Source organism: Aspergillus piperis (assembly GCF_003184755.1).
Source record: "Aspergillus piperis CBS 112811 unplaced genomic scaffold BO85scaffold_29, whole genome shotgun sequence".
Classification (NCBI taxonomy): Eukaryota; Fungi; Ascomycota; class Eurotiomycetes; order Eurotiales; family Aspergillaceae; genus Aspergillus; species Aspergillus piperis.
The window spans coordinates 166,869-179,349 of NW_020291619.1; the positions used below are offsets into that span (position 1 = coordinate 166,869).

The following is a 12,481-nucleotide window of genomic DNA, read 5'->3' on the forward strand; positions in this document are numbered from 1 at the left end:
TCGATTGCTGAGTATGGATCTCGAATCTGGGCAGCAGGTGTTTAAGTAGACTTCATTGCTGGCGCAGTACGAGCGACTGATTTGAAATCGAGGCAGTGCGACACGGCAGACATTCTGATCTGCATGTTCAGCCTCGTATTTATCACCATCTTATTGATTGGAATTGGGTATGCTCAACGATGGCGGTCACGAATACGCTTGATCATCCTCTGCTCTGCTCTTCGGATACGCTGCAGGAATCTTGCACGCCTTAATAATACGCCGCATCCGTAAGCTTATTAATACGCCCCGGTATACGCTCCTTTAAATGAGCCAAACAATCCTGCAGGAGGCTAATAATTGCTGGCTGACTACAGCGAATCCATTCTGTAGTACGTTTTCTGAGTTTTTAATTCTTGGTCCCAATTGAATTGACCATTGCTGCCTGAGTTTGACAGGATATTTTCCGCCCTACTCTTTCACCCCGCGGGTGCATTGGACATGTACACCAAGCACAGCCCCCAAACCTCCAGGTCAAATCATAGCCAGCATTTTCGGTTTAGGTCTTAGATGAAAAACAGGACTGACATGGGAGACGATAGAACATGAGAAGTGAACATGGATCGTGGGATTATCCAGGAAAAACTGCAGTTCTATCGAAAGGGACATGAAAACACACGGAAGGAACAGTGTGGTGCGGTGGGTGCTGGTCAAGTTGACCTGTCACCTTATAACATGCTTAACCAATGATCGGGCGCACCGATGTACTTAACGATGCATCCATATATGGCATCCAATCAATCTACAGAGTAGTAGGTCTAGCGCAAGCGGGTCCTCCTATTTTACTATGATCGAAAACCCTTTATGACACTTACTTCAAGAAACATAAGATACATTCAGTCCGTTGAAGAAAATCTTTTTTCTAGAGATCTCCGACAGCGTTGAAGTTAGGGAACCCTAATGAGACCGTACGTGTACTTGATAACGATTAAAGGCAAATATTTCTTATCTCTACTCTTTCCTCTACGTTGAAGAACAGGTACTCTTGTTATAGGAGGGAACTTCCTCAACCAGGCACAGCAGCTCCCTGCTTAAACACTGATTCTAGGTGACATGGGCTCGGTATAAGGTAGAGAAGGATCTGCAGTTTTTATAAATAATTTATATTTAATCTAGCAGAGATCTTGCTATGTAATCTTAAATATTATTTATATATTTTTTACTTAAATTTATATATTATTTTTACAGGACTTTATCTATCTGATTTAAGCTATTACTATTAGAATCTATTCTATATATTTTATTTCAAGAATAAACTATTATATAATATTCAAAAAGCTTATATAAAATAAGAAGATATTAAAAATAAGCTTACTAATCCAATTATACTAAATATTATTTAAAACTAATAATATGGATTTTCTAGAATCCAGTTATCTAGCTTAAATAATTAATATCTATATTTAATTTATCTTCTACTATATTTAGAACAGACAATTCTACTACTATTAATTAACTAGAATACTTTTAAAATCTTATAAATCTTTTTCAGAATATTATAATATCTTTATTAAACTTAATAGTACCTCCTAGATTATTAGTTATATTTAAGTTAAATACTATATTATTTACCAGAGATTATTTTATTATTCTTATTATTATTTATATTTTTATTATATCTGTCTTATTATTTTTCTTATATATTTTTTTTAGAAAACTTCTTTAATCTTTATCCATTTTTTAAAAATTTATTTATAAATAGTATTCAGCTCAGTATACAGTTACTTTCAGATAATATATATTTAGTAAAATTCCTTTTCTTAAATAATTATATTTATAATCTAGATCTTCAGTATTTTTTATTATATTTATATATAATCCTTTTTAGCTAGAGTATTATAATATTTATATATCTTCTGGTTAATCTTGACCTTAAACTCCTGCTATTTATTTTTTATCTGATAAATATATAGTATACTGTACTATTATAATATTTTTTATAAAATTTATGGTTTACTTTTATAATCTTACCTAGCTTTGCTAATTATTAGTTAATATTAATCAGCTTACTGCAGAGCTCAGCCAGATAATTTTTTTATAAGTAAAAAGACTCCAGGCTGTTCTCGATAGTGGTGAGCTCTGTCTGGATCTGATCATGGTGCTCCTTGTTGGTTGCAATATTACTGTAGATCAACATGTTTGGGATGTTGGGGGATGAGGACGGGGTAATTTTTTCATGGCAAATCGGTTGCTCCAGGGGCTAGCTTTTTCCTCACCATGCGCAGAAGAGATATTATCAATGTAATTAATGACTGCTGCTTCAAAAGAGAGATCGTTCGAAAATGAATGTGGGGAGCTATTCATAGAAAAGGTTCGCCACGCGGGATATGACGGCATCATGTGGCCATCCCGTGACCTCTTTCCAGCTCTTGTATGGAACATAGAACCCTACATTTCTTCTTCTGGTGAGTGTGAAGTAAGGATAATCATAAGAATAATAGATATATGGGCTTGAGTACTCCATTGTGGGGTAAAAATGATAGTCACAATATCCATCTACTTTTCAATATTATCTACGAACTATGCAATGATAGGCACAACCTATTTATATTATCAAGTGTAGACGTTGAGTATAAATCGTACCAGCTATTAACTCGACTCTGTGTTTGAAATAAGTGAGTCTCTGATGGAACCACTCGATTTACTCAGGCTTCTTAAGACCATGACAGCTCGAGATCCTAGAGCGGGCTAATCTATGGCTTGGACGGGTTTGTGATAAGGCCTCCGTTCTTATGGCTGAGGTATTTCGACTTGTTTCTCTTGGCGCCAGACTGTTCAACTCATTCTGTTCCGCCTACATGCCGTGGACACCAATTAGGTGCAATTGAATATCCTGCATATGCCAACAGCGGTGACGTGGCCTCCCTCCCCATGCTGACAGCGCTGCACGATTATTCTTTGCCCGACCACAGTAATCTTCAGCGCATGCTTTTGGTGGGAGATCTTCCAAGACACAAAGCAACACAAGAAGTAAACCTGTTTCCTCAATGGACATGGCTCTTCTGTCAGTACAGAACTTTGATAACAGAAATCTCCTAGTTTTGTTTCACGATGTTCTTGCAGGTGAGGATAGATGACATGGGCCCAACGTCTACCCGAATGGCGTCCAACGCGCATGATTTGGCCCCTAAAAATGCCGTGTGGCTGTTCCTGCGGGGTAGGAGACGTGACTTCCGCTGCACGATTGTATTTCACGAACCAATTCTCCAATCCCCCGTATCTATCGGTACCAAGGGTGACCGAGCGGAAGTACTGTTCAGGAGGCAGATAAAGAAAACTACATAAGATATGCATTGGAACTCATTGAACTTGCTTTAGATAGTAGAGATGAAGTCGTGCTACTTATTCCAACAATATATCCTCATCCAGCAGGCCGCGCAAGGCACTAATCCACCGCAAAATTCCGTCCTGATGTTTCATTCTGCGATTGTACTCAAATTGAATAATCAATCTCGAATCAAGTAACTGCACTTGTACACCAAAAAGGGCGAACCGACGAACTGGTTGGCCTCGAGCACCGAGCCCACCTTCGGTCGAATCAGAGAAAGCCTGGGAACGCTCCAGTCGCGTTTTGACAGGCGTTGTCGCTTGCCCATGGAGGCCCGAACCAAGGTAGTTCAACAGCACCTCAATCCTATTGTGACTCTGGAATGCAGCCGCACCATCTTCTGTAAGATACCGCGAGATAAAGTACGGCCAGCCACTGCCGGGTATTGAAGACCGAACTGCGTGGGTTCTGTGCACAATAGTTGACAGGCTATCATGGGCTTTGACTGGCACTGTTACGGGGGTCACCGTGGTGAGCCATCCCACAGTTCGAGATAGGTCAATCTCTTGCCCTTCAGGTCTGCGGCCATGATCGTAACGGAAGACCGTTGGTGGACACCGGTCGTCAAAGACCATGACAAAAGAGCGTAATAGAGCAGCTATGATAAAGTCTTGTACATCAACACGGTCATTTGTGTCCAGCAATTTGGCTGTCTGGTCTTTGTCAAGTGCAATCTCTTCTCCCACGAGATCTTGGAGGAGATTGGTCTCATGTTCCATCTGCCAGTAATCAAAATCCGCGGGAGGAACAGAAAACGGAAGCACGGATGCTGGATCCAACATCTGAGCATGCTGCTCCTGCAATTTACACCAGTCTTGAAAAGGATAGGACTCCTCCTCCGCATAACGGAATTCTCCACGTAACAAGAAGTCTTCCAGGTCGCCCAAAATCACGTTCCATGATACCATATCTGTCACTAAGTGATGAATGGTAAAGAAAAGGACCTGGTCCGTCTCCGTCTCTACCAGGTCTGCTGCGAGAAGTGGGCCCGAGTAGATATCAAGGCTCACCCGACTGGCCTCGAGGGCGGAGCACGTATCTTCGAGAGCTGAGGATTGGTGCGTTTGTAAACGGTATGAAGTAAAGACCTCATTCGTAATCATTTGCGAATGCCGCTCGTTGCCCCGCTGCTGATGCTGAAATCGCGCTCGCAGCATTGGGTGGCGCTTAAACTATGCGCTGGATTGCTTCATCAAGCTGGCTAACGGTGGTGTGTGACGTTAACCGGAAGGGAAAGCTATAGTGAAACTGCCGGTTTGTCGTGAGGGAAAGTTCATCTTCTCCAAGGGCCACTTGTGCATAGAACTGTTGCATAGGTGATAAGGCGAAGGGAACCCCGACTAGACTGGGTGCTTTAGCGCGGGATATTTTGGGAATTGCTCTCGCGCTCGTTGCAAGTTCCTTCAGCGAAGAAGATCCGAGTACCGCTGTTAGTGGGAAATCGATGTTGGCCTTTCGCGCCAGGCCTGCCACTTGCATTGCAGATATCGAATTACCTCCGAGGCGGAGAAACGAACTATTCAAGTGAATGCGTTCGAAGGGAAGGTTGAGTACCTTACCCCAAATGGTTCGAAGAGTCTCCTCCGTTTGACTCCATGGTCGAGTTTCAGTCGACTCGTTCTGGCCCAGGTTCACAATTGTAGTGAAGGTTGGGTCATCGAGCCCGGCCAGCCAGTTCAGCAATATGCGACGATTCGACTTACCCGAAACGAGTAGTGGTATAGAACTGAGCGGAACCCAAACAGTGGGTATCATGTACGATGGTAATTGGCTAGAAAGCGAGTTTTCAATTATCCGCACATCTTCAGTTATTGTTGGCAGAACATGGTTGGGTAGCAAAGTAACGTCGTCCGGGTTCTGCGCAAAGGATGTCACCCTGGTTAAGGCCAGAAACCCGACCAGCTGCCGGCTGCAACGGCCAGAAGTGGGATACACGACAACAGCATTATTCACTAGCGAATGTGTCCACAAGCGATGTTCAATCTCACCGAGCTCGACACGTTGCCCGCGTATCTTGACTTGCAAATCCTTCCGGCCGACGTATGATATGCTACCATCTCGAGTGTATCTCACTAGGTCTCCGTTTAAATATACTCGATGTTTCTAGGAGCTTCTTGCGGTAGAATGGTACTGCTCTAGCCACCGGGGAGGACGGATGAAAGATGCTACCGTGCGGTGCGAATCGTTTAAGTACCCACGGCCCACGATAGAACCTTCGATTAGAAGTTCCCCGGCGGCCCCGAGAGGGGCAAGCTTGTTGGGGTCTTGAGGACAGACAATCCAATTTGCCGATGCGAGTGGCTTCCCAAGCTCATTAGGCGCCACATCAGTGTTAACAATTCGGTTCACCGTTGTGAGAATAGCACACTCTGCGGGGCCATATCCATTATATAGACGAACTGACGCAACCCACGTCTTCACATCAACTTCGGAGAGCGCTTCGCCGGCCAGGACGAGGTCTTGTAGGCTTGGCACACTTGTAGCCAGCAGAGTCCTTGCGAGGGAGGGTGTTATTAGAGCCCAGGTGACGGCAAGGTCGTTCATGGTTCCAGGTAGATCATCATCCGAGCGGGCCTCTTCACGGGGAACGCAGACACACGCACCAACCGTCAAAGAGGCAAGCATCTCCAGAATCGAGCTGTCGAAATTATAAGAGGACACTTGGAAAACACGGCTTTGTTGCGTGAGGTTGGTTCGGTGCGTATAGATCGCGGCTGAGCTGAGGAAATTGCTGTGTTCAACGAGGCAGCCCTTTGGTGTTCCGGTGCTCCCAGATGTAAATTGATTGTATAAGCCAGAGTCAGCCTGAAGACTGTCGGGGAGAGCTCCATGTTTTTGGTCCCGTAGCTCTGTGAGCAGTCTTTCATCAACCAGCACCACTGCGTCCACGGGTTGCGCATCCGGATACTGAAAGAGCCCGTCGTGTGGCGAAATGGCTAGGATAAGGCGAGGTTGACCGGTTTGCAATATCTCTGCTCGGCGTGATGGAGGATGGGAAGGATCAAGAAAGATGAATATGCCTCCGGCTTTGGCGATGGCAACTATACCAACAACTGTCCACGGCGTCTTCTCCGAGCACCACCCTACTTCGTCCTGAGGCATCAGACCCAAAGAGATCAAATATCGGGCGAGCCCGTCACTTAGTCTATCTAGCTCGGCATATGTAAGCTTGACACCATGTTGGGAATCAACAGCAAGTGCTTCGGGGCTCCAAGCAACCTGCTCGGCGAAGATAGCCGGGAATGAGGTCTCCACAGTGGGGATGTTTTCGGGGTGAAGCGCGCGAATCTCCCTGAGATCGTTGGGGCTGAATGCTTCAAGATCACCGACTGGACGGTCAGGATCACTTTGACAAAGCTGGTCAATGAGGAACACGAACTGATGCAAAATTCGGTTCATTTGATAGGAGGGGATAACCCCCGGATCGTAGGAGGCGCGGGTATGGATACCCCTGTCATCCATCGTACATTCAACGGTGAGAGCATAGGACAAGAAATTTGTCTCGCAGCCAACTTCCATCTTGCGCCATCGAAGAGGTGTTTCACTCTCTGGACTTTGAGTGTGAATGACCAGCAGATTGTCCGAGTCGCATGCTACCTGGCAGTCGTGGCCGAGTTCGCGAATGTGTTGAAGGCCAGCTTGCTCATACGGAATTAGGTCCAAGACAGCGTCTTGCAGGTCACCCAGAAGCTGTGAAATCTTGGTATCTGCTTTCCAGCGCACGCGCAATGGAAATGTGGTGATGGTAGGGCCTACAATTTTCGTGATCCCATTGACAGGTGCATTTCTCCCTGATTGTGTCACGGGAAACACCACGTCTGAATCCCCAGTACCACGATACAGCAACAGAAGAATTGCCCATGCTGCCCGGATGATAGTGGCAAGGGTAATGTTGGATGGCAATTCAAAGGGCAAAACGAAGGTTTTATGAAGGCTTTGAGAGGCTCGTGGATGATGGCTTGGGGATGGCAGATTTGCAAGGACAGCAAGGACGAGGCGCGCTTCACGGGCTGCCGCTACAAGCCTGATGGCAGTGAGAGAATTGCCTCCAAGCTGGATGAAGCTATCATTAGCACTAATCTGGTCGTGTGCAATGCCGAGAACCCGACTCCAGGCTTTCTGCAAGGCACGTTCGGCGACCGTCATTGGCAATTCTGGATTCGCGTACTGCCGCACAGTAAATTTCGCGCGCTCGGGCAAGCTGACACTTGCAGCAAGACGGTGCAAGACCATGCGGTCGACCTTGCCATTTTTATTCATTGGAATGAAAGAGACTGGAAAGAACAAGGTAGGGACCAAGTGAGGATCCATGTGCTGTAACAGTAAATTTCGCACATCTACCAGCGCGGTATGATCGGTTGGCTGGAGCAGCTGGGGGGTTGCGTTCGTAGTACTCCCCTGGTCAGGTTCCGACCCTAGGGGACGGAAATATATAACAACTTCTTGTTTGTCTGGATGCTCTTCAGCAGAGAGGGTACCGACGACGAAATCGAATGGGATAGGCAATGCCCGCTGAATCCGGTGTTCGATCTCACCAAGCTCAATGCGTTGGCCATTAATCTTGATTTGAGTATCTTTACGACCAACATAGAGAATGCTGCCAGCGTCGTTGTATCGGACTAAATCGCCTGTCTTGTAAAAGCGTCGGTGAGCTAATTTATGGGGGTTTATCCTGCGGCACCACTGGGGATCACTGATGAACGAGCTAGATGTTTTCTGCGGATCAGCCAGGTAGCCGTCCGCGAGAATAGGTCCCTCGATAAGTAGTTCACCAATGGCCCCCACGGGTGCCAGGATATGATGATTATCCGCATCCGCGATCCAGAGGTTCTCCCCTGTCAAGGAAGAACCGATGTCCCTGGGGTCATCACCGGGAGATACGGCATGCACGGAGGCAATTAGAGTAGCCTCAGCAGGACCATAGGTGTTCATCAGAGTGATCTGATTGGCCCACTTGGCCACGTCCTGCGCATGAGGAGCTTCACCAATGAGGTACAACGTCTTCAACTCAGGCACTTCTTCGGGCTTCAGCAGGCGAGCCACCGTCCGCGTTAGAATAGCCATATTTACTTGCAATGTCTGCATGGCGGATTCCAGCTTGGCCATACGATCATCCTCACCTGGGACGCAAACACAGCCACCCAGCGTAAGCGTAGTGAAAATTTCCATAACGGATATATCAAAGCGATACGATGAGTAATGAAGCATTCGACTGCCTGTAGCGATCCCCATTGCGCCACCATGAGCTGTGAGACTGGAGGAAAGAGCCGCATGAGATACGACAACACCGTTTGGAATACCAGTACTCCCAGAGGTAAAGATTATGTATGCTGGGCTTGTAGCTGCGAGTTCAGGAAGGGGTGATTGCGAATCGGGGGCTGGAGCGATCGTCAAACCGGTCGACAGGCTCAAGGGCGACAGCCCCAAGCTGGTAAATCTTGTAAAGGCATCGTTTTGAGTTACCACAAGGCTCATGCCTGTTGCTCCAATGATCTGTTCCAGGCGTTCGTCCGAGTCCTTCGCATCAATGAAGACGAATACACCGCCAGCTTTCAGAATTGCGAGCAGTACAACAACAGACCAGGAAGATCTCGGAAGAGAAAACCCAACAGGCTTCCCTGGGACGACCCCACATTGAATGAGAGAAATTGCCAGTCTGTTTGAGCGTCCGTCCAATTCCTGGAATGTCAAGGACGCGTCCCAAGCCCGCACAGCCTCCTTCGTGGGTGTCAGGAGTCGATGCTCGAGGATCAGATGGTGGACACAGCGGTCCACTGTGACGAATGGTTGACTGTTCCACTTTGTCACCAAATCCTCGTCGTAAGTGTTGAACCTTAAGGCTTCCCGAAGGCTTTCTCAGGCGGGATGGTCAGAAGCCCATGCAAAACTGTGCTCATCTGTTGCAGAATACGGCGAGCCTGCTCGATCGACAAAGCATTCAGGTCATGGGTTGCCTGCAGCAGGACCATTTCACTTGACAGCGTGCACTCCAAAACCAATGGGTAGCCGGTGAAATTGCGTTGTTCTTCAGGAACTTCAATAAAATTTAGTGAGCTATCTTCCAATGTCTGCAGCGCCGAGGCCGAATTATCAGTAGATTTTGGAAGTCGCATGCAGATCGTGCGTCATCTCCGAGTGCACGAATGTGTTGCAGACCAACGTGCTGGTGGTTGATCATGCTCACCGTGTCACTTTGCAATCTAGCAATGAACTCGGATATAGAGATCTCTTTAGAAATTGCGACTCGGAACGGAACAGTTGCAATAGTTGGCCCTGCGACCGCTTCGATACCGGCTAGATCAATATCGCGGCCGCTTAAGGTCACGCCAAAAACCACATCGGCACAGTTGGTATATTGGGCAACCACAAGGGCCCAGGCGGCTTTCAAGGGTGTGGCGAGGTTGGCTTGCCGTGTTGGCAGTCCGGTCAGGGAAAGGTTCAGCGTCTGGACACTCGGTCGCTGTTCCGAAGGTAATGAAGAAGCGCAAGAAGGGAACGGCGCGGTGATAGTCCCCGATAAGTAAGACGTCCAAAATGCATCACTTGCATCTGAGTTCTGGCTAGACAGATGTTGGACAAAGTGGTGAAAGGGGACCACGCTGAAAGGTGCTGGCAGTTGGTGGTAAAGCGAAGTAAGCAGCTGCCAGACCAAGGCATCGGACCAACCGTCATACAGGGCATGATGAATAGACCAGACAAAGTAATCGTTCTCTCTATCATGAACAATAGCATATCGAGACAGAGGCTTGCCTTCGGAAAATGGACGAGCATCGTCGTCTGCCAGATAATTGGGCAGACTCTCCGCGAAAGACCAAGAGGGCTCTTCTGGAACTATGAACTGATAGGCCATATTCGACAGCGCAAAAGATATGCGCGTTCGTAGGATATGGATTCTAGACACCACTTGTTGCCATGCGACCTTGAACCGTCCAATGTCCAGTGACGAGGGTAGCAGATAGATCCTTCGGGATACATAATTGCGAGGACTCCGCAGGGTCAGGGCGAACAAGCCTTCTTGCAATGGGGTGCAGGGATAAATATCTAGAATTTTTGTGTGAAGTCGGTGGGCCTGTGCGATCTGAGACCGGAGTATGTCTGGAGAGACATCTAGGGCCACAAGCTCATAAGGCGAATGCTCAGGTAAAGTGGGTTTTGAGCATGCATTGCCGCTATGTTGTAAGACGGCTGCCATGCTGGCCAATGTAGGATACTGGAATATTTTTCCAACGGGAAGTGAGAGTCCGAGTTTCCGAGCCGCGGCGGACAGGTGGATGGCGAAGACCGAATCACCACCAACTTGGAAAAAATGGTCATCTTGCCCGATTGCCGAAAGGCTCAGACCTCGAATATCAGACCACAATTGCTGTAATTGCCGTTGCGGCTCTGTTGCAGGAGGGCGCTTGAAACTCCCTGACAAGGAGAAGGACAACCATTGAGTTTCGGAGAAATCCACTGCAAGCGACGCTAATGCCTTGCGGTCCGTTTTGCCTGATAGGTTTTGCGGTAGATGTGGAAGGGGTATGTAAAATGATGGAATCATGTAGCTTGGAAGTGTTTGGGCGAGTCCTGCTTTCACCTCGCCCAGCAGGTCCCGAATAGCGTCTGTTACGGGTAAAATATATTGATGCTCGGAACGAGCATCACCGATACGCAGAGCCAAAAATGCAACAAGGGCCTTCCAGGCGCTGGCCATGGAGTTTGGCTTGCCCATCGCGGCGGCCCACAAATGTGAGAGATCCATCATCACTATATCGAACCAGATCTCCAGTGAGGTACAATGAAGAAGGCCCAGCCGCATCGTCAGGAAGCCAGGGTGCCGATGAAAGAAACCTTGCTTTGCTCAATGCTGGATTGTTAAGGTAGCCACGAGCTACTATTCGGCCCTCAACGACCAACTCGCCGACGGCGCCTACAGGAACCAGGCCGCTAGAAGTCTGTAGATTGACAATCCAGGCGCGGCAACCAACAGGAAATCCGACATGGGCTCCATGAGCTTTCGGAGTCAACGGATCGGTTGCAGTGCAGGTGACAGAGCACTCGGAAGGGCCGTATGTATTGATGAGTTGAACTTTCAAAGCCCACGAAGTAATCACGGACTGTGATGGGATCTCCCCACCGACCACCAGGGTTTGCAGACAGGGCACGTCTCCGGGAGAGATCATCGCAGCCACAGTGGGTGTGAGTTCTGCCCATGTCACCCCAAGCCGTCTCATGGCACTTCCTAAGTCGTCCATTCTCTCTGCTTCTGAGACGACACAGATACAGGCACCATGCATGAGTGTAAAGCATACCTCTTCGATACTGACATCAAAGGTGTAGGAAGCAAAGTGTAAGACACGTGACCCAGAGTGCATGTTCAACACGGGTTGCAATGGAAGGGCAGATGTACTCAGAGACCCATGCTCGAGAATAGATCCTTTCGGGGTACCTGTGGAGCCTGATGTGAAAATAACAAATGCTGGATCTGAAGGTCGTGAAGGATCCTGCAGCTGGTGACTGCGCAGATGTTCCCGAACGGCCAAGACAGCGTCAACCACGACCACAGCAGATACGATGGCGGATGCAGAATGTTGAAACTCAGATGAACATAAGATCACACGGGCTTTCGTATCCGATACGATAGTTTGTAACCTGTGGTGAGGAGCTCGAGAATCAAGAGGCACCCCAGCACCCCCAGCTTTCAGAATGGCAAGGATGCCGACGACAGCCCGATATGACTTGGACAAGATGAACGGGACTAGTACCCCACGGGTGACGCCATGTGCGATAAGTTCGCCAGCTAGATTAGAAGCCAGAGTGTCCAGCTCCGCATAAGACAGCGCCCCGTCAAAAGAGCACACCGCTTCGGCGTTCGGGTATCGGCGCGCCTGCGCCTCGAACGCATGGTGGATGCATACATCATTGATCGGGTAAGGTCTGGCATTCCAGCGGTGAATTTGCGACAGGCTCGTTGGGCCAGTTAGGTCGATGAGGCGCAAGTCCAGTTTTGGCGATTCCAGGATAGCAAGGATAGCTGCAGTGAAGGTGTCGGCAAGATGACTAGCCAGACTAGAAGAAATCCTTTGTGCCCAATGCTCTAGAACGACATCCAAACGATCACCAGATTCTTCCACA

The 12,481-nt window shown here is 47.9% G+C and overlaps 2 protein-coding genes across 2 annotated transcripts; both read right to left on the reverse strand.

Annotated features, from left to right (window-relative positions):
- Nucleotides 1-3,381: 3,381 nt before the first annotated feature.
- BO85DRAFT_431086 (acetyl-CoA synthetase-like protein) lies at nt 3,382-6,766 on the reverse strand (the record flags this gene model as incomplete). The annotated part of the gene is made up of 3 exons (XM_025658319.1): nt 3,382-4,539; nt 4,709-5,470; nt 5,537-6,766. 3 exons carry the CDS (start codon nt 6,764-6,766, stop codon nt 3,382-3,384), a joined length of 3,150 nt encoding a protein of 1,049 aa, XP_025510616.1.
- A 4,241-nt stretch (nt 6,767-11,007) lies between these two features.
- On the reverse strand, nt 11,008-12,453 carry BO85DRAFT_383310 (non-ribosomal peptide synthetase; the record flags this gene model as incomplete). The annotated part of the gene is made up of 1 exon (XM_025656514.1): nt 11,008-12,453. A coding segment is annotated over one exon (1,446 nt), but the record flags the coding sequence as incomplete, so codon positions are not given.
- Between the last annotated feature and the right edge of the window lie 28 nt (nt 12,454-12,481).